Source organism: Cherax quadricarinatus, chromosome 13 (assembly GCF_038502225.1).
Source record: "Cherax quadricarinatus isolate ZL_2023a chromosome 13, ASM3850222v1, whole genome shotgun sequence".
NCBI lineage: Eukaryota > Metazoa > Arthropoda > Malacostraca > Decapoda > Parastacidae > Cherax > Cherax quadricarinatus.
Window position 1 is genome coordinate 8,764,374 of NC_091304.1, and position 22,580 is coordinate 8,786,953.

At 38.7% G+C, this 22,580-nt stretch overlaps 1 protein-coding gene across 2 annotated transcripts in view; it reads left to right on the top strand.

Annotated features, from left to right (window-relative positions):
- Window positions 1-20,501, top strand: part of LOC128695336 (uncharacterized) — a 40,166-nt gene extending 19,665 nt beyond the window's left edge. The window contains exons 3-4 of one of the 2 annotated variants that reach the window (XM_070084454.1): window positions 5,282-5,401; window positions 18,142-20,501. In XM_070084454.1, the coding sequence (XP_069940555.1) occupies window positions 5,282-5,401 (120 nt within the window). In that variant the 3' untranslated portion in view covers window positions 18,142-20,501. Of the gene's footprint in view, window positions 1-5,281; window positions 5,402-18,141 lie in introns of those variants that run through there. The other variant, XR_011391925.1, reaches the window with a different exon arrangement.
- The last annotated feature ends 2,079 nt before the right edge of the window (window positions 20,502-22,580 follow it).

Here is a 22,580-nt window from a genome sequence, read left to right on the forward strand (position 1 = left end):
AAAATTTCAAAATAGGGTCCAGAATGAACAATGCAGACATTCCTGGCTCTAAAATAAAAATTTTTTTGTTCATCAGTCATGTTTCCAGGCCCCTCTGATATTACTCTTGCTTTCTATTTTGAATTTTTATTCATTCAAAAAATAGAAGATTTACTGTTATGCAGACTACTGCAATATTGTAATAATTGTATAAATAATGTCAACCCATTCATGACTGCATATTAGAATGGCTACTTGGACATTTATTGGAAAATGACATCATTTGTTTACTTTTGAACATTGGCAAAAATCAAACATTTCCCCTAATTTGAGCTCCATTTCAAGGTTCTTTTCATAGTAAAACCAATCAAAATCACCTCTATTTCTATAATGTGCTTTCCATTCTATCAAATGAGACCAAGAAAACGAGAATACAACCATAAATACCATACAAAAATAGACCGCAAAGTCGGCATTTTAATTAAAAAAAAAAACAGTCGGAGATTTTTTTTCTCATTATGCACTGCCTGCTGCAGGATTTTTTTAATATGGTGCACACTGACCACACAGACCCATTCTCTCACATGTGGGGCTACCAGCTTTCTCCTGCTTCATTTGAAGCCACTAGAATTGATGAGTAGATATATGTCAAACACAGTGGCTTGTGAGACGTATACAGTGGAACCTCAAAACTCAAACTTAATCCGTTCCAGGAGCTAGTTCTAAATTCGAAAAGTCTGAAATTCGAAGCAATATTTCCCATAAGAAATAATGGAAATACAATTAATCCATTCCAGAAACCCAAAAATATTCACACAAAAAATACATTTTATAGAGATTAATTAGTTTTACATACAACAAATACTGTAGTTTTTAATTATGTATAGTAATACATATAAAATAACATTTTTACTTACCTTTATTGAAGATTGGTGATGGCATCTGGAAGATAGGGAGGAGGAGAGAGGGAGTTGGGGTTAGTGTTTGGAAGGAGAATCCATCTCCATGAGGACTTCAGGTAAAGCCCTCTCTGGGGTTACTTCCCTTCTCTGTTTTTTAATGCCACTAGGGCCAGCTTGAGAGTCACTGGACCCCTGTCTCACAAAATAACTGTCCACAGTCCTCTGTTTCTGGCGCCTCTTTAACATTTCCCTAAAATGGGACATGGTTCTGTCACTGAACTTGTTGCAAAGATGGCTTGTTTCAGCTTGCTCAGGGTGGTACTTCTGCACAAACATTTGGACATCATTCCACTTGACACAAATCTCCTTAATCTTTGAAGAAGGCACCTCATCCACTCCCTATATTAACACCTTTCGCAACATCAGCTTCCTTGATTTGTTCTTTCTTTGACAGGATAGAACCGATGGTTGACTTGTTTTTCCCATACATCCTGGCAAGCTCAACAAGTCTCTCACCACTCATACTTCTGTATTATTTCCTTCTTCACATCTATGGTGTTTCTCACTTTCTTTACCACAGGGGTACCACTAGCAAGTTTTTTTGGGCCTATGGCAGCTTATTTCACAGTCCCACAAGCACTAAACACAACGAAATAATCGTAAAATGCGTAAATGAGAGCGCAGGTTAGTGTTCACTCAAGCATAAACAAAGCTAGACTGCTCATGGCGCATGCGCGGGGACGCGGACAGAGCGGGCAGCAGACAGGTCCCATACCCGGCGGTCCGAAAATAGGGGCACGTTTGATAATAGGGACACAGTTTGTCCGAAAAAATGGTCCTATTTTCGAAACATTCAATATGTGATACGTTCGATTTTTGAGGCTCCACTGTATATACGACTGAAACAGTCAAAGGGTTAATTTGGAAAATTTTTAATTTTGTGTGAAATTGGTAAAATTACCAATTTCTGATCACTTGATTGGGTAGTTGAAATAGGTACATGGGCAGTTTCCTGTATTCAGTCAAGGAGGAATAGTAGTGAAATAGCAATGAGTTTGGTCAACCGGAACAATGGAATTGGCTGAAAAATAGGGCTCAGAGTGGGTGAAATTACTGATTCATAAATATCACTGAGACTGCTAACTTTGCAAGAGCATAATTCCATAAGTTTTCTATAAAATTTCATACTTTTGGTTTCATTACCTTTGGAAAAATATTCTCTTATTTCATAAGAATTTTTATTTTTTATTTCTTTGACCCTGAGAGTGATTCTCAGATCAGGTGTTCTGACTCTGAAAGGGTTAAGGATCACTGCTAGGTGGTCACGAGTGGTCATACTCTCCCAAGCTGCTTTGGGTTCTACTTCTTCAGGAATAAAATAGGTGGCTTAAAATTCACCTTAGTGGGTTTGAGAGTGAGTTTGAGGTGGTTGGAGTTGCTTGTGAAACTAATCAAAATCATCTCTATTTCTGTAACATGTTTTCCATTCTATCAAATGAGACCAAGAAAATGAGAATATGACCATAAATACTATACAAAAATACACCTCAGAGTCGGCGTTTTAATCCAAAAACACGGTCGGAGTTTTTCTCTACTTATTATGCACTGTGTGCTGTAGGATTTTTTTTATACAGTGCACACAGACCCATTCTCTCACATGTGGGCCTACCAGCTTTCTCCTGCTTTATTTGAAGCCTCTAGAATTATTGAGTATATATACGTCCGAAACACTGGCATGTGAGACGTATATGTACGGCCAAAACAGTCAAAGGGTTGAACCAAAAACCTGGTCACAATTTTTTTACCCATCATGCACTGCATGATGTTACCTGGAGAGGGTTTCGGGGGGGTTAACGCCTCCGCAGCTCAGTCTGTGACCAGGCCTTGCGGTGGATCAGGGCCTAATCAACCTGGCTGTCATTGCTGGCCACATGTAAACTGACATACAAACCACAGCCCGGCTGGTTAGATACTGACTTAAGGTGCCTGTCCAGCACCTTCTCGAAGACAGCTAGGGGTCTATTGGTAATCCCTCTTATGTGTGCTCTGAGGCAGTTGAATAGTCTTGGGCCTCTGACACTTAATGTGTTTTCTCTTAGTGCACTTGTGGCACCCCTGCTTTTCACTGGAGGGATGTTACATTGCCTGCCGAGTCTTTTGCTTTCGTAGAGAGAGATTTTTGTATGCAAATTTGATACTGATCCCTCTAGGATTTTCCAAGTGTATGCATCCTCTCCTCACCTAGAAACATACTCATTCACTAATAACTTGGACTTACGACAGGCTCTCTGACCAGTATGCATAACTAAATAATGCATATTAGAGCTTATTTTTCTCTATTCTGTATATTACAATACTGCCTCTCCTCACTTAACGGTGGAGTTCTGTTCCTAAGACCACATTTTTAAATAAATTCATCGCTAAGTGAGGAGCATACTATAATGGTAGTGGGTTTGTGTCACCCATCTTTGATATTGTTTTAATGTCACCTTTGCACCATTTCTAACATTTCTGGTATGCTTTTAAATGTTTATACAGTAGTGTACTGTCTATTGTAATAAACAGAATAGAGGAAATCAGCTCTAATACACATTATTTAGGCATTCATACTAGTCAGAGAGCCCGTTGTAAGTCTGGGGCGTCGGTAAACGAGTACGTTGCTAAGTGAGAAGATTAGGATAATAGCTGAGGTTTTTGAGATGACAACATTTTGGGTCTCATTCATAAAAAATTCATTTGGGTTGTCGACCATTCTTTTCAAGATTGATGGACCGACAACATCGACTTCAAGGCTGAGGGACTGATTACCTCAAACTCCTTGTGTTCTTCACGATTCTCCTTTGTGTGGACTGATGAAGCCACTGTGTGGAGAAACGTTTCATCACTAAAGATACCCAAGTGTTGCATGTGTGTCTAATTTATCGACCCTTAGTCTGGGCAGCAACTCGCTGAACACTGAGTCGTATTGAGACTTTAGTATCTCACTCATTTCTTGGTTGTCATCTGTGTATGCCCCATCTTGCCTAAGCAGGGGCCCAATACTGGATGTTGTTTTTTCCTTAGATTTGGCATAAGAAAAAGTATTTTGGTTTTTTTCAATTTCCTTTATGGCTTTTAGTTCTTCCTGTGATTCTTGTCTCCTGTAAGATTCCTTCAGCTTAAGTTCAATATTTGCAATTTCATTGGCCAGTGCCTCCCTTCGTATTTCAGATATATTGGTCCCTCTCAGCAGCTGTGACTCTTCACCTTTGTCTGTATAGGGAGTCTCTTTCTGGTGTACATCTCTTTCTTTTTCTTAATGGAATGTGCCTTGAGCAGATCTCAAGAGCCACACAGCTTATTTTTTCTAGGCAAAGGTTCAGATCTGTGTTGTTTAGGATATCTTCCCAGCTTATTTCATTGAGGACATGGTTGACTTGTTCCCATAGTAAAGGACCCAGAATATTACCTTGAGGAACCCCACATGTTATCGACATGGGTTCTGATTCTATGTTGTTGATCTTGACAATTTGTTTCCTGTTGCTAAGGTAGGATTTAAACCAGTCTACAGTACCCATGCCGATAGCTTGTAGTTTCTTGACCCTTTCACTGTAGTGACCCCTGCTCGCAAACTTGCTCCCAGTGGGCTTCAAAGCCGTGATACAATGGTACCAACAATGAAAGGGTAAATAAAGTTAACCATTTTGACTTGCACAAGAAAGGTCATCACTGCCGCTTCTAAAGTGAAGAGCTGAAATTTACAACTCGACATCTTTACTTACACGTAGCCTAAACCACTTCATCAGAGCTTGATCTAGTTCTCAACATTTTCCTTCATTCATTTTACACATCTGTTTCTTTGAATCACTGTTAGCAAAGAAAAGTAATTTTTCTTTGTTTCTTTGTCATAAACTGTGGAAGAGCCAGTGCTGTATAATTCACACAAGCTTCTCACAGACACACTGCTGTCAAGTTTTTCCAGAAGTTCAACCTTGTCTTTCATGGACTTTGTACAGCGTTTGCTCTTTACACAACGAGAAGCATTTTCTTTATTCATTGGAACTATGTTTGGGGTTAAAGCGAGCAGGTTATAACAATAAACGGAGAAAAACAAATTGGAATTGCTAGCCTATGTTTGCAAGTGACACCAACAGTTTGTTCAGCAAGTACAGCAGGTTGGTGAGGCAACCCTGGAAATTTGAAGTTATGTTAGCCAAAATTAGTGCTGGATTAGTGATGGAACCAGATTAGTGATGGCCTACCGGATTAGTGATGTTTTGTACACAGTAGGCTTTATCAGGTTCACCTCTCAAGAAAACTGTCATCAATAAAAGTTCTACACAACTGTGTGTCTTCCCCTTACCATCATGTTGGTATCTCATACCGTACAATATTGATAATGTTTTGTAAATTTCTTTCAGGTTCCTGTTCGATATGCCAGCAGAGTCAGACACTATATAAACAACCTAGAACTGCTGGAGATCTGCAGTCAAGTCCATCCAAACGCTCTTTCATTTCCAGAGGAAGAACAGTATCATTAGGTAAGATGCAAATACTGAAGAGCATTTGTTTATAAAGATCCTTTATAAAAAAATTATGCAGTCTTCTAAAAAAAAAAATATGTTCTGCAAGTTTCCCTAGTTATAGAAAGGTACTGCTTATGCTATTTTCTCTGCTTGTTAAATTAAGAAAAAATTAGGATTGTAACTAAATTAAAAACTTGTAAGTGTAGTTCATTAACTTTCTTAGCTACTATTACATGGATACGCAGTCTCTGGACCCATTATGTGCCTCTTTTAATTTTTTGACTACTGTCTGCAGGATAGGGTGCATTATAAAGTTTTTAAGCCAGCTAGACTAGTATAGCAGTCTTCATGTTTAAATCTACCCTGACCTTGTCAAAAAACACTTCTTTCGTACATTGTCTCCTGTACAAGTCTACCCTAGTTGTTGAGGGACAGTAGAATATTTGAGAATTAGAATACTGTACTGGGTGTTGGCATTGTTAGACAAATTGACATGAGTAACTATTGCTACATTTACTCTCTGGGAACTCTTTATCAGGCTATTGCAAACAACAGTTTGCTTGTTGAAAATGGTATAAAATAACAAGAAGTTGATAAGTAAGATGCATGTGCAACTATTGTAGGCAGCAGGAGTAATGGTGAGGTAAAGATAATATAATATAGTCAGTCCATCAGTCTTGGAGAAATAGTTTGAGATGGTCAGTCCTTCAGCCTGGAAAAGAGTTCAGCTCCGTATTGTTTCAGACCATGGAGCTGAGCTCTTCTCCAGGCTGAGGGACTGACCACATCAAACTATTTCTCTGAGATTGATATACTGATTACATCAGTCATCTTTCATTCGTCACTACTACTACTGCTGCCTACAATACATTCTTCTCTGTATTACACAAATAACCTGCACATAGGAGGGTGAGGGAGCCAGTATATATCATGTGCTAGTGTGACTTGTCAATGTTCCAAGTCAGACCAAAACGTCAGCATAAACTTTTATCTCCTATGTGTGGGGTTATTTGTATATTGTTCCAGTCATATAAGTAAGTTTATTCAGGTAAACAAAAATACAGTTACATAGATAAATTAGATACATATGCGACATTTGGGTATCTTTAATGAGGAAATGTTTCACCACACAGTGGCTTCATCAGTCCATACAAAGGAGAATGGTGAAGAACAGGAGGAGTTTGAGGTAACCAGTCCTTCAGCCTTGAGACAATGTGATCAGGCCATCAATCTTGAAAAGAATACAGCATATGTGCAAAGAAATGGCTTATATACTGTAGGCAGGAAAGGTGCAGCAGTTGTAGGTGGTATGACCTACTTCCACATTCGTCAAATGTGATAACACCTACGACTGCTGCACCTCTCTTGCCTGTAGTATATAAGCCATTTCTTCGCACATATCCTATATTCTTTTCAAGATTGATGGACTGATCACATCGACTCAAGGCTGAGGGACTGATTACTTCTAACGACTTCTGTTCTTCACCATTCTCCTTGGTATGGACTGATGAAGCTACTGTGTGGCAAAAAGTTTCCTCATTAAAGATACCCAAATATTGCACATGTCTAATTTATCAACTTGTCGGTTCTCTGGGCCATTCATCTACAGTTACATAGATTATCATACATAGCAGCATATGTGTAGAGTACCTAGGGTAACCCAAAAAAAGTCGAAGTTACTTTTTTGGGGTCCTTTGTGCCTTTTTGTCCCTTGTAGTTGACTGATAAAGCCTACTGTGTAGTTTAAACATTTCAACAAAAAAAGATGCCCAGCTGACGCACATGTCTTACTCATCGATATTTTGCTTGCCAGAGGCTTTATCAAGCCAGTGTAAACAATTGAAAGGTGTAGTAGTGACGGTGGTGGTGGTTGTGGTATTGGTGGTTGTTAGGTGATGGCAGGGTCTATTGTACTGGTATTACAGAGAAGAAGCTGCCTTATATTTGCATAACTGTACACATATGAAAAGATGTTGTAAATGCTGTTTCTATGCATTTTTGTTTTGGGGAGTGTCTAGTGTTGGGAATATATGTACTTACTGACTTGACTGATTCTGTGACTTAGTGTCAGTCTTCCACCCAGAGAATACCAGCTGCAACATACCTCTGAAATGTTTGTTGGACACACCCTCGACAAGTACACTGGACATTGTTACGCTTTCCAGGATAGCCCTTGAAGATGCCTGGTTCTTGGGTTCAGACCATGATAAATGATCCAGTACACCTAATCACTGGATAAGTGGGACTTGACATGAAGGATGAATATACAAAATGTTGAATTAACACTTTGACAGGCCCCATTGCTTGATGACCTCTCACTTGCCCTAATATCAACACTGCTATGCTTTAATCAAGTCCTTGCCTGCCTTACACAATCTATTTAATGAACATGGTAAGGAAAGAGAACTGGGCCAGTACCCAGGTAGAATATTTGGGATCTTCGGTGTGTTTTGCTGGACAGGATGTCATTCAACTAATGTCCTGATTGGTGATAAGAGCTATGATGATGCCCAAATGTTGTATTGTTACTGCTGACACTTGATTCACTAAAGTGCCTATAACATCAAGTCCATCCTTAGAATGTGGATTCTTGCTTAGGTCCAGAAAATCCTCTAACATTTAAAGTGAGTCTCGGTATTTTCTCGCACATTTTTCTTAATAGACGTCTAGAACATGTTAAACTATGGGTGGCTACTAATCTGGCTCCTTAGTTCTCATGGCACAGGAGGCATACATTCTGATGTGTACTGTTGGTGCTAAACTGAAGACTGTCCATGGACATTCAAGAGTCAGACTGCTCAGCCTGCATCAGGCCTCTACCCAGGGCATTGTTGCCAAACTGCTGGCAAAGATGAGAGAAGAGTACTTTCAGTATGTGAGAGAATGTCAGCCACACTTATATTCATAATACTCATCGATGATCTGAGACCCAGAAATCAACTGGGTATAAACTCATATTGCAAGTTTACAGTTAATGAATTCACAGGAAACCTAGCACATGGCATGTCTTGATGGGAACTCTACCTCAAGGCAGCTTGGGAGTACCATCAATTCCCCTCCCCTACTTTTACATAAAGGGGAATAACAGTCATGGGAACACTCCCTTTTTTCCCTCTTTTCAAGGAGGGGGAAAGGGGTTACAGACACTGTATAGAACATTCACAGGCTAAGCTGGTGGTTATCTGGTGTTGTATACATGTTGTTCAGGTTGTCTTGTGCATGCGTAGGTTTTTATCATTTTTTCCCTTAGTCACAATCTGGAATTCAAGGTTATGTACTTTGGTCCTAGTGAGTATGATGGATGTACTGGTTGCTATGGCAACACTGGTGTTGCTTTGTGAAAGTCGTTTGGTTGGTAGGAAAGATAACTTTTTTCCAAAGTGGTGTTAGTGTGTTTTAGGGTTGAAGGAAGGAAAGTATAGTTTGGTATGTATTGGAAGCATTCCTTGGGATTGCCAGTTTAACTTTGTTGAATCTTCTCTAAAGGTTATGGACATCAGAACGTCTGAAAGTAAATGTAAGAAAGTTTTTTCACATGCACTTGTGTAACATTGCTGGGGATAATAATTGTGAAACATTTAGTTTCGGTTGGCTTTATGTTGATCTATGCCAAAAAAAAAAGTACAGTAGTCTCCAAATACAGGAAGGCCCCGCTTTATGGCGTTTCACTTTACGGCGTTCCGCTAATACGGACATTTCAAATTATGACCAAAACTCGCTATACGGCTCACCCCACCTGACTTTCTAATACGGTCACCGTGCCCCACCCTGTTTGTTTACATTCTCCATGAGCTCAGTAAGCACTAAGTCTCTCCATTTTGTCTGAAAACTCCAAAATTTCAAATGTTTTTAAAAGTTATTTCATATTTTATATATACTCTGATAATTATACTTATGTATACCTGTACCTAAATAAACTTACATACTGTGCTGGCATGCAGGTACACATTAAAATTGGTAAGTGTCTTATGTCTCCAGACGTCATATTAGTAATGATAATAATCATCGAGTCATTTAAATGTCGTATATTACGTTAATATACACATTTTCATTAATCCATCCATGATATTTTTTTCAAAATTATATAATAAACACGATGCATAACATATAAATAAGATAAATACACCCCACAGTAGAATAAATAAACATAAATGTGAGATGTGGTAGCAGACGACTTGCACAAGTGACGCAATATTAGAAATGCAGTCTCGTTAAATGTCGACGGTAATATACACATTTTCATTAATCCATCCATGCAAAATTATATAATAAACACGATGCATAACATATAAATAAGATAAATACACCCCACAGTAGAATAAATAAACATAAATGTGAGATGTGGTAGCAGACGACTTGCACAAGTGACGCCATATTAGAAATGATAATAATAACAATACTCACCGAGTCTCATTAAATGTCGTATATTACGTTAATATACACATTTTCATTAATCCATCCATGATATTTTTTTCAAAATTATATAATAAACACGATACATAACATAAAAAGATGATAAATACACCCCACAATAGAATAAATAAACATAAATATAAGATGTGGGAGCCACATAACTTGTACAAGTGACGGCAAGAATAACATTTTCTCTAATCTAACATAAGAGAAAATGTGTTACTGGGGGTAACTGTAGAAAATTATTCCTTTCGTATGTATGTAAGTTTATTCAGGTATACACAAATACAGTTACATAGATTATCATACATAACAACATACGTGTAGAGAACCTAGGATAACCCAAAAAAGTCAGTGTGACTTATTTCCATTGCCTTCACTCAGAGCTTCATTTCTTCTCAAAATGATGTTACATGAGAATGGGAGTGTTCTTCTTTATTAATTCTACCGTATCAATGTAGAGACAACCTGTACACAATGTAACTTGTACACAAACCAGACGTGTACACTTCGTTTGTTTACAAAACTTACGTTCGCCTGGTTTGTTTACATAACTCTGCGCCTGTCCCCTCTCATGTACTCATTCTTTCTCTCTCTCATTTATTCGTTTTATCTCATTTACTTACTCCTGACCCTACATTAAGACTACAAATATTTTAAGTAATGAGTGAACTGTATATACATTTTATCGCTCTGGGATGCTTAAATATCATAGAATAGTATGTGTGGGTGGGGTGGCCTGGTAAGGTAGCCTGGCTATTACCATACATACCACACTTGATTTCTTACAATAAATACTACTTGTCTCACCCTAGATTAAGACTATAAATATTTTAAGGTAAGTAATGAGTGCACTATGTGTGTATTGTACTTTTTTATTGTTTTTGATGCCTGGTTCTATTGCTAACTTAATATATGTTAGTGTAAACTTGTTATCTAGTGTTTGTATGCATTTATAAGTGGAAAAAAAGGGTGTTCCACTTTACGGCGGTTTCCGCTTTACGGCGGTAGCCTGGAACCTAACCTGCCGTATAAGTGGGGCCCTGCTGTATAGTGCTTTTACCTCTCATGTTTAGTCTGACATTAAATATAGGAGAGAACTAGAGTAAAGTGAAAATCAATTGTAACAGGAGTTGATGTGTTGATGTACAGGAGGGCCCTGCTTTATTGCATTTTGCTAATACAGACACTTCAAATTATGACCAAAACTCGTTATATGGTTCACCCTTCCCTACCTGAGATCTGCGTCTCTCCATTTTGTCTGGAAATTTAACCCTTTCAGGGTTTCCGATGTACTAGTACGGCTTAAACACCAGGGTTATTGACGTACTAGTACGCCTAAATTCTGGCACCTTCAAATCTAGTGAGAGAAAGCTGGTAGGCCTACATATGAAAGAATGGGTCTGTGGTCAGTGTGCACAGTATTAAAAAAATCATGCAGCACACAATGCATAATGAGAAAAAAAACTTCGACTGTGTTTTTGGTTTACAACAGCGACTTTGCAGTGTATTTTCATATGGTATTTATGGTTGTATTTTAGTTTTCCTGGTCTCATTTTATAGAATAGAAGACATATTACCTTGAAATGGAGCTCAGAGTAGCAGAAATGTTCGGTTTTTACCAAAGTTCAAAAGTAAACAAATCATGCCAAGCATCCAATACACGTCAACTGGCGAGTCTAATATTCTTTCACAAGTGCGCTGATATTATTTATACCATTTCTACACTAATGCAGTAGTCTGCATAACAGTAAATCTTCTATTATTTGTGAGAATGAAAATGTTGTGATAATGAGAGATTTTAACTTTAGACAAATTGATTGGAACAATATGACAGGAAATCTTGAGTCTAGTGACTTTCTTGATACAGTTCAGGATTGCTTTTTAGAACAGGTTGTGACAGAACCAACTAGAGGAAACAATCTGCTTGACTTGGTTCTTGCCAACCAAGATTCACTAATTAATAATCTTGAGGTTAATGATGAGCTTGGGGAAAGTGATCACAAATCACTTAGTTTCAATATATCATGGAATTACCCAGATAACTGCAATCAAATCTCTGTTCCTGATTTTCACTTGGCCGACTTCATGGGACTGAAAAATTACCTGGGTGGGCTAAATTGAGATGTCCTGACTATGGGCCAGGTAGGTGATCTTGGTTGCCAATATGACGTTTTTCAGAGCATAGTTCTAGCTACCCAGACAACTTTTGCTCCGAGTAGGGAAATTAGATCTAACAAAAATGATCCCAAATGGATGAACAATAGATTAAAATATCTCATCGGTCAAAAGAGAGGCATATATGGGCGTATCAAAAGAGGGGATGGGCAGTTAAGAAATCAATATATTCAATTAAAGAGAGAAATAAAGAAAGGAATAAGAAAAGCAAAAAGGGATTATGAGGCTAAAGTCGCAAGGGATTCAAAGACTAACCCAAAAGGGTTCTTTCAGGTATACAGAAGTAAGATTAGGGACAAGATTGGCCTATTTAAGAGTAACTCTGGTCAGATCACTGACAGTGATAAGGATGTGTGTGAAATTCTCAATACCTACCTCCTCCCAGTTTTCATCCAGGAAAATACAGTGGACCCCCGGTTTACGATATTATTTCATTCCAGAAGTATGTTCAGGTGCCAGTACTGACCGAATTTGTCCCATAAGGAATATTGTGAATTAGATTAGTCCATTTCAGACCCCCAAACATACACATACAAACGCACTTACATAATTGGTCACATTGGGAGCTGATCGTAAACCGGGGGTCCACTGTACTAGCGATATTCCCGAAATAATAGATTATGTAGAACAGGATAATAATAAACTATGTATGATTGCGGTAACTAGTGACATGGTCCTCAGACAAATAGAGAAACTAAAACCTAACAAATCCCCAGGTCATGATGAACTGTTTGCAAGGGTGTTAAATGAATGTAAAGAGGAACTGAGCATAGGTGAGACCTTACTAATGATGTATAAAGTTGTAAAATAACTGCTGGACTTTTGTTGCTTACACTTCTAAATATAAATCCCAGTAATCTGTTTGCTTTGTTACGTATGCTTCGGCACTGCTGTCTTGGTTTAAGGTTGCTGCTTACCAGAACCCCCAAATCCTCTTCGCAATCTGTACTGCTAAGTTCTACGGTATTTAACTGATAAGTACTAGGGTTATGGACACTCCCGAGCTTCAGAACCTTTATCTACACTGAACTGCATCTGCATTTGCTCATATCACTAGTAATTCCCTCATCAAGGTCATTGATATATATTATAAACAACAATGGGCCCAAGACTGAATCCTATGGAACACCACTTGTTACAGATCCCCACTCGGATTTAACCCCATTTAAACATACTCTCTGCTTCCTATTGGTGAGCCATGACTCAATCCATGACAGCACTTTTCCCCCAATGCCATGAGCTGCCACTTTCTTTAACAGTCTCTGGTGCGGTACTCTATCAAAAGCCTTACTAAAATCTAAATAAATGTTATCGAATTCTTTATCATGATCAACGGCCTCAAAAGCTTTACTGAAGAAAGTTAATAAATTAGTTAGGCAGGAACGGCCCCTCATGAATCCATGCTGAGTATCATTAATCAAGCTGTGCTTATCCAGATGGCTTCTTATATTATCAGCTATAATTGACTAGTAATTTGCCTACAATTGAGGTTAGGCTTATTGGACGGTAATTTGACCGTAACGACTTGTCCCCTGCTTTAAATATAGGAATTACATTAGCCATCTTCCACATATCAGACACTACACCTGTTTGAAGAGAAATATTAAAAATATTAGTCAGTGGTTCACAAAGTTCCATTTTACACTCTTTAAGAACCCTTGAAAAAAGTTCATCAGGGCCCAGGGATTTATTTTGCTTTAACCGGTCTATCTGTTTGATAACCATTTCGCTAGTGACTGTGATATTGCATAATTTATCATCTTCAGGCCCACTATAAAAATTAATTACTGGGATATTGTTAGTGTCTTCATGAGTGAAAACCGAGAGAAAATAATTATTAAGAATAGAGCACATTTCTTTCTCCTTGTCAGTAAGATGCCCAGAGTTATTTTTAAGGGGACCTATCTTATCTCTAACTTTTGTTTTATAAACCTGGAAAAAACTTTTTGGGTTAGCTTTCAATTCCCTAGCAACTTTAATTTCGTACTCCCGTTTAGCTTTTCTTATCCCATTTTAACGTTCCTCTTAATGTCAATGTACCGATTCGTAAGATGACTCTCACCTCTTTTGATATGTCTAAAAATTCCTTTCTTCTGCCCTAAAAGATATTTGAGCCTATTATTCATCCATTTTGGGTCATTTCTATTCGATCTAATTTCCTTATGTGGGATAAATGTTCTTTGGGCAGCATGTATTGTGTTAAGAAAGCTATCATACTGATAGCTTTAACAAGGGTTTCCTTGTTTGCCAGAACCAAGTCAGGCAGGTTATTTTCCCTTGTAGGCTCTGTCACAAATTGCCTCAAAAAGCAAGTCGTTAGATTCTAAATTCCCAATCAAGAAATTCCAATCAATATGACTAAAGTTAGTCTCCTAGAATTACTACATTATTGTGCCTTGTGGCCTTAACAATTTCCTCCCATAGTAGTCTCCCTTGGTCCCTATCTAAGTTTGGGGGACAGTATATCACTCCTAAACTCAATTTTTCATGCCCCTCTGAAAATTCTATCCAAATAGACTCTGTATGTGTTATTTCAGACTTAATACCCGTTTTTATGCAACAGTTCAAGCGATCTCGGACATAGTGCCACCCCACCCCCTTTCCTGATACTTCTATCTACTTGGAACAATTTAAAATCCTGAATGTGACATTCTGAAGGCATGTCCCGACTTTTTTAATTAAACCACGTCTCAGTTATGGCAAATACATCAATGTTACCTGCACTAGCAACTAATTCAACTCGTCCATCTTATTCCTAGCACTACGGCTATTAGCATAATATACATTGAAAGACCCTCCTTTCTCTTTACCCTTCCTGATCATTTCTGTTTTTCTACTAAACCTATTACTGTTCTTTTCACCTAGTGGCACTGGCTTTCCACTATCTACCTTGTTCTGCTTATTACTAGTTACCCTAAAACACTGGGACTTCACTGTTTTCCCGCCAAAACCCATACCACTAACTATTCCTAGTTTAAAGTCCTAACAGCTCCCTCCACTGCAGTTGCCAGTGCCCCCACCCCAGACCTAGGTAAGTGTACCCCATCCCTGGCATACATGTCATTTCTGCCATAGAAGAGGTCCTAGTTGTCAATGAATGTTACTGCATTTTTCTTACAGTATTTGTCTAGCCAGCAGTTGACACCAATTTCCCTGGACAACCATTCGTTTCCAACTCCTCTCCTTGGCAAAATACCACATATGACAGGGTTCCCACCCTTCTGCCTAATTATTTCTATTGCTGACCTATACCTGCTAATCAGGTCCTCACTCCTATGTCTGCCAACATCTTTGCCTCCTGCACTGAGGCAGATAATAGGATTGCTCCCATTACCTTTCATGATGTCGTCCAGATGGCTAACAATATCTCCCATCCCAGCCCCAGGAAAGCATACTCTCTGCCTCCTCTTCTTGTCCCTAAGACAAAATGCCCTATCCATAAACTTAACCTGACTGTCTCCAACCAAAACAATGTTCTTACCTTCACTTGTGGAATTCGTCATGACGTTCTCGATGGTCTTCGTTGGGGTTTTTGGGGATGTTTCACTCGCGTCTGCCAATGCTTCCTTGGTGCTTGTTGTGATGTTCCCAGTAGACAACCCACATTCGTCAGGTAGCACCGAAAATGAGTTGGAAGTTTCCACAGTAGTCTTCTGGTTCTTCATTGTTTCTTCCTCTCCAACAGTCTTCTTGATCCTCAGCTTGGTTCCATGTTGTGCAATCAATGGCTAGGTTTCTCTTAACCTGAGGACTCACAACAGGATTACTACGAATCCTCTTATTCTCCTCCGTTAATCGTCGTATCTCCAGCTTAGCAACCCTAAGCTCCTCTTTTAGCTGCTGGTAGAGCTGCTTAAGAGAGGGCATCATGGTTCAGATTCACAGAGAGCACACAAACAAGTCTTCACAGAGCTAAGTACATGTCACCACTGACAGAGCTAAGTACACGTCACCACTGTCCAAAGCATGTCCAGATCCCTCCAGTATGGTGATATTGGGATGTTAGCCCTTTCAGTGGCTGTCACATAGGACTGTGTCATTAAGAACAGGGTCCCTTAGGTAGTTCTATGTTGTAAGCTCGGCTCACTCACATAAATTGTGAGCAGTAAATTTTGGCCCTAAATATGAGAGAATGAGTGCGCACATTATAAAAAAAATCCTGCCATATGCAGTGCATGATGGGAAAAACAAAATGACCCTGTGGACAGTTTAATATATTGACATTTTTTTTTTCTTGGTACCATTAAATAGGATGGAATGCATATTACTGAAATACAGATAATTTTATTTGGTTTCAGAACTGGAAGTACATACATGTAACTTAAAATTGAGCGGAAATATTTTTTTTACCGTTTTTCCTGAGGGCAAGTAAGGCTTCCCCACACCCCAGTCAGTTTTTTTTTTTTTTTTTTTATCACACTGGCCGATTCCCACCAAGGCAGGGTGGCCCGAAAAAGAAAAACTTTCACCATCATTCACTCCATCACTGTCTTGCCAGAAGGGTGCTTTACACTACAGTTTTTAAACTGCAACATTAACACCCCTCCTTCAGAGTGCAGGCACTGTACTTCCCATCTCCAGGACTCAAGTCCGGCCTGCCGGTTTCCCTGAACCCCTTCATAAATGTTACTTTGCTCACACTCCAACAGCACATCAAGTATTAAAAACCATTTGTCTCCATTCACTCCTATCAAACACGCTCATGCATACCTGCTGGAAGTCCAAGCCCCTCGCACACAAAACCTCCTTTACCCCCTCTCTCCAACCTTTCCTAGGCCGACCCCTACCCCGCCTTCCTTCCACTACAGACTGATACACTCTTGAAGTCATTCTGTTTCGCTCCATTCTCTCTACATGTCCAAACCACCTCAACAACCCTTCCTCAGCCCTCTGGACAACAGTTTTGGTAATCCCGCACCTCCTCCTAACTTCCAAACTACGAATTCTCTGCATTATATTCACACCACACATTGCCCTCAGACATGACATCTCCACTGCCTCCAGCCTTCTCCTCGCTGCAACATTCATCACCCATGCCTCACACCCATATAAGAGCGTTGGTAAAACTATACTCTCATACATTCCCCAGTTTTATGGGTTTTAATTAAACAGGTCTGATTCAATTACTGGGATGCCCAATCTTTCCTGGTTATACGTATTTTATTATTAGAGAAAGAGCAAATCTTCTATGTTTGCATGAATAAAAATTCAAAATGGAAGGTAAGCGTAATATAGGAGAGGCCTGGAAATGTGATTAATGAATAGAGGAAATGTTGTTTTAGTGCCAGGAATGTCTACATTCTTTATTATGGGCTCTATTTTTAAATTGGTATTTTTTTAATTTTGTGTAAAATTGGCCAAATTACTGAATTCTGTGTACTTTGTAGAGTGGTTGAAATAGTTAAATGAGTGGTTTCTTGTGCTCAATCAGTAGAACAGAAGGCACACTAGCAAAATAGCTAAGAAAATGGGGGTGAAAGTGCTGATGCATAAATTGTGCCAAGACCACTAACTGTGCCTGTGCAATTCTGTAAGTTTTCCATCAAATTTCGTGTTTTTGTTGTCATTACCTTCAGAAAACGATTCTCTACCATTTCAGAATTTTTTTTTTAAATTGGACACCGAGAGCAACATAAATTTTGGGGGTCTGGACAATGAAAGAGTTAACACATTGTGTTCTCTGACGTGTACCCACATCTTTCAGCACAAATTCTGGGACACGAGGAAAAGACTGGAAAAGAGAAAGGCAGTTCGATGACTATTTCATCCTATTGCTTCTCTTGAGATATGCTGGGATAAAGGCATGACTTACTGTGAATTCATAGGGATAGTTTTCTTTGCCTAATTTATGAAACAGTTTTATACTGTAATACGTTTATTTGTGTTTCTGCTGTTCTCATTTCTGCACTTGCTAACTATATTTACCATATTTTCATCATTCCTACCCTCAGATTCTTAGCATTTAAATATTTTACTTGTGGGGAAAATCTTAACCTGTAAGGGACAAAGTGCCTGGTGGTAAAGAAGGCATTCAGAGTTGATCCAGATGCCATTTGTTGTATAAAAAATTTATGCATGGTAAAAGATTGTTTATATAATCAAGGGAAGTTCTCTGCTAGATTTTTTTAGTGTACCTTATTAATTTATGCATTTTGTCTTTTCAGAAATAACTTCACTCTTGGCAAGGCCCTACTTTAGTAACAGCTTTAGTGATGCACCTTTAATTTTTTTTTTTTCCTTATAGTGGCATTGGTAAGATTATTTTTTATTCTACCTTTAGCCTGGCTGGCTAATAATTGTAACTTTCTTTTATATTTGAAATCACTTACATACTGAATATGTATTATATAATGCATGTTAACCACGAGCTAGGCATTTTTTTCTACGAAATCTCCATTTTTGTTTTACATTTAAAACTAATTTATAGTGTATGTAACATTTGTTAAGTTACTGATTCATTTAAAGTACTGCAAGCCCTCACATTTTTGCTATTCTTATAATAAAATATAATTCTGAGAGCTATTTGCATACTCTATAAAAGTTTGAGAGGTCTTAGTTTTGAGAGTAGTAAAATATGCAGTAAATGTTTTAATATATAAAATAGTGTATTTTATATTAAATAATTTTTAAAAGGAAATTGTATTAGGACAGTAATAATTACAGTGCCTCCTGCCTCTTTTTATTGAGTCACAATCATAATCTGATCGACCCTTATGGGAACTTGTCCGGTGCTGGTGCACCGGACAAGTTACCGTAAGAAAGGAGCACTGCTGGAGGCTTCCTGGCCCAAGCTAAGCAGGTCCCAGGTCCAACTCGCACCCACCCATGTACTTGTCTAACTTACTTTTAAAGCTATACAAAGTTTCAGTGACGCTACTCACGATTTTGTTCCACTCGTCCACAACTCTGCTAACCTAATGTTTTCCTATATTCTTTCTAAATCTAAATTTTTCCAACATTAACCTATTGTAGAGAGTCCTGTGTTGGCTAAATATTTTTAGTACTATAATGGTATCCCCTTTATTCCTGTATTTCATTTATGCACCTCAGTCGTATCCCCACTAATTCTGTGCTTTTCTAGAGAGTGGAGGTTCAGTGGGAGAAACGTCCGTCTCTCACTCGGCAGACGGAGGATTGAGCCTCCACCATATCTTGCACTGAATGATTCAAATGGGTTTAGTGCTTAACATGAATTAAACAACCTCCCACTTATCCATCAAAACAGTTCAGGACAGGCATGACCACTTGTGACACTGACCTTGGAGAACGGTGAAGTTATTTACTTAATACTATACACAAAACTGAGCCCAAATTAAGAACTGTATAGGAATAGAACTAAAATGTTAATTTTTCTTTTAACAAATCTGTACTCTCCTAATTGTGATTGCAGGGGTCGAGACTCAGCTCCTGGCCCTGCCTTTTCACTGATTGCTACTAGGTCCTCTCTCTCTGCTTCCTGAGCTTTGTCATACCTTGTCTTAAAGCTATGTATGGTTCCTGCCTCCACTACATCACTTTCTAGGCTATTCCACTTCCTGACGACTCTGTGACTGAGGAAATACTTCCTAACATCCCTGTGACTCGTCTGAGTCTTCAGCTTCCAATTGTGACCCCTTGTTTCTGTGTCCCCTCTCTGGAACATCTTGTCTCTGTGAATTAACCTGTTCATTTTATCTAACAAGTAACATTTCTCCAAGAAGTATAACAGTTTAAATTTAGTTATTTGAAAAGCCATAGGGTAGTCCTAATTCCTTGAGCTGTATGACCCTGTTCTACCCTTAAACCTGATAATCTTTCGTTCCTAAGGTGCTGTACAATAATTACACCTATAGGTTTAGCAATCCCTCATAATAATTTGATTTATTATATTTAAATAATATCAGATAGTGTTCTTCACCGGCATTGAGGCATCCATCCTTAGGATAATTGTGGTTAAAATGTTGAGGGCTTACTGTATAATTTTCTTACATTCCGTGTTATTGATTGTTACAATTTGTTGTAATTGTAATATTGTTTCTGAAGTCCTAACTGCTTTAGGATACCAAGTAGTGTTGTCACACTAAATACAACAAAATTAATTAAATAATTTCTTTTTTAAGGTATAAGTTTAAGAGTGTTTAATGGTTATATAAAGGATAGTTTTTGCATACTGGAATTAGGTAAATAGCATGTATGCAATGAATTATAGTAGTATTGTTAATTTTTTGACCTTTGTGGGTATAATGCTTAGTTTTGATTTTAATAATAATGTTTAGTTTATTAAAGAAACTTTGTATTTTGAATAAATATTGAAAAAAAATATATATTTATTCTAGCTGCCTTAAATTTCCACTATTTTCCAATTTTGATCCATAAACCTGAAGGGTTGCTTGCATTTTTAAAGTTGGCATTGTATTTCTAAACTTCAAAAATAAAATCAGGATGACCATTATAACTACATATTGCACAAACCATTCAGTACTACCATCAAAAAATTAAATTTCTTTCAGGGGTCTGCTAAGTACAACTGCTGAAAAGACAGAAATTATTTTTGTTCCCTTCAATTTTGACAGATATCCTAGAAATTCTCACCAAAATTACTTAGTTATTAGTGGTATGTACTCCAATTATTATTATTATTATAATCAAAAAGAAGCGCTAAGCCACAAGGGCTATACAGCGCTGCAGGGCAGGAAGGAAGCGAGGGCATCAGGTGGCAAAAGGGAGGTAGATGAGTAATAGGTTACGGATAACAGCGGAGCAGTGGATGGTGAAAGGGTAAAGGGCAGCAAGAGACTGAGCTAGAAAGGGCTGAGGGGAGTGCGTAAGGTATCATCATCAGAGTTTGTGGAGTAAATCAGTCGTTGTCAGGAAGTCAATGAGAGAGTCAGGATTAAAGGAGGGTCCATCAGCAAGAAGGGAAGGTAAAGAGAGAGTAGTAGAACGAAGACGGCGTTGGAGGTAAATTCTGCGTGCTCGTTGATAGAGAGGGCAGTCTAACAAAATGTGGCTAATCGATACTGGAACTTGACACTGCTCACAGAGAGGTACAGGGTGCCTCTCCATGAGATACCTGTGAGTAAGACGAGTGTGGCCAATGCGAAGACGGGAGAGAGTGGTCTCCCAACCACGGCACTGATGACGAGAAGACGGCCAGTAACCTATGCTTGGTTTAATAGAATGAAGTTTGTTACCAAGCAGAGTTGACCAACGTTGTTGCCAACGGGCGTGAAGGTGGATAGCTATTGCAGCAAAATAGTCCAGAAATGGAACACCTCTATAGGAAATTGGTAGGTCATGTATTGCTGACCGCGCAGCAGTGTCTGCCTGTTCATTGCCCTGTACGTCGACATGACCAGGGACCCAACAAAAAGTAATATCTTTATGCTTCGTAGAGATACGACGTAGCCAAAGTTGGATACGGAGAACTAGGGGGCGAGATGTATCAAATTTTCGTATAGCCTGTAGAGCACTAAGGGAGTCTGAGACTACTACAAATGATGACACAGGCATAGATGCGATACGAATAAGTGCTGCAAGAATGGCATACAGTTCAGCAGTAAAAATGCTAGCCGAAGATAGTAAATGTCCCCGCACAATGCTGTCCGGAAACACTGCTGCGAATCCGACGCCGTCTGAAGACTTAGAGCCATCTGTGTACACAGCGGTGGCATGAGAATGGGAGTGGAAGTGATCAAGAAAAAGAGAGCGAGAAGCCACCGTAGGCAGTTGAGCTTTCGAGCAAGGAAGTGAGAAAGAACAGACCCGAACAGCTGGAACTTCCCAGGGGGGTAGGGAAAAGTGAGATGCTACATGAACATATAAAGGTGGTAACTGAAGGGAAATTCAAGGATTATGTGGAGTAAAATAAAGATTGGATGTGAAAAGTGGGTTATAGTAAGCGTGTATGCACCTGGAGAAGAGAGAAGTGTAGAGGAGAGAGAGAGATTCTGGGAAATGTTGAGTGAATGCGTGGGGAGTTTTGAATCAAGCGTGAGAGTAATAGTGGTTGGGGATTTCAATGCTAAAGTGGGTAAAAATGTTATGGAGGGAGTAGTAGGTAAATTTGGGGTGCCAGGGGTAAATGTAAATGGGGAGCCTTTAATTGAGCTATGTGTAGAAAGAAATTTGGTAATAAGTAATACATATTTTATGAAAAAGAGGATAAATAAATATACAAGGTATGATGTAGCACGTAATGAAAGTAGTTTGTTAGATTATGTATTGGTGGATAAAAGGTTGATGGGTAGGCTCCAGGATGTACATGTTTGTAGAGGGGCAACTGATATATCGGATCATTATTTAGTTGTAGCTACAGTTAGAGTAAGAGGTAGATGGGAAAAGAGTAAGGTGGCAACAACAAGTAAGAGGGAGGTGAAAGTGTATAAACTAAGGGAGGAGGAAGTTCGGGCGAGATATAAGCGACTATTGGCAGAAAGGTGGGCTAGTGCAAAGATGAGTAGTGAGGGGGTTGAAGAGGGTTGGAATAGTTATAAAAATGCAGTATTAGAATGTGGGGCTGAAGTTTGTGGTTATAGGAGGGTGGGGACAGGAGGAAAGAGGAGTGATTGGTGGAATGATGAAGTAAAGGGTGTAATAAAAGAGAAAAAGGTAGCTTATGAGA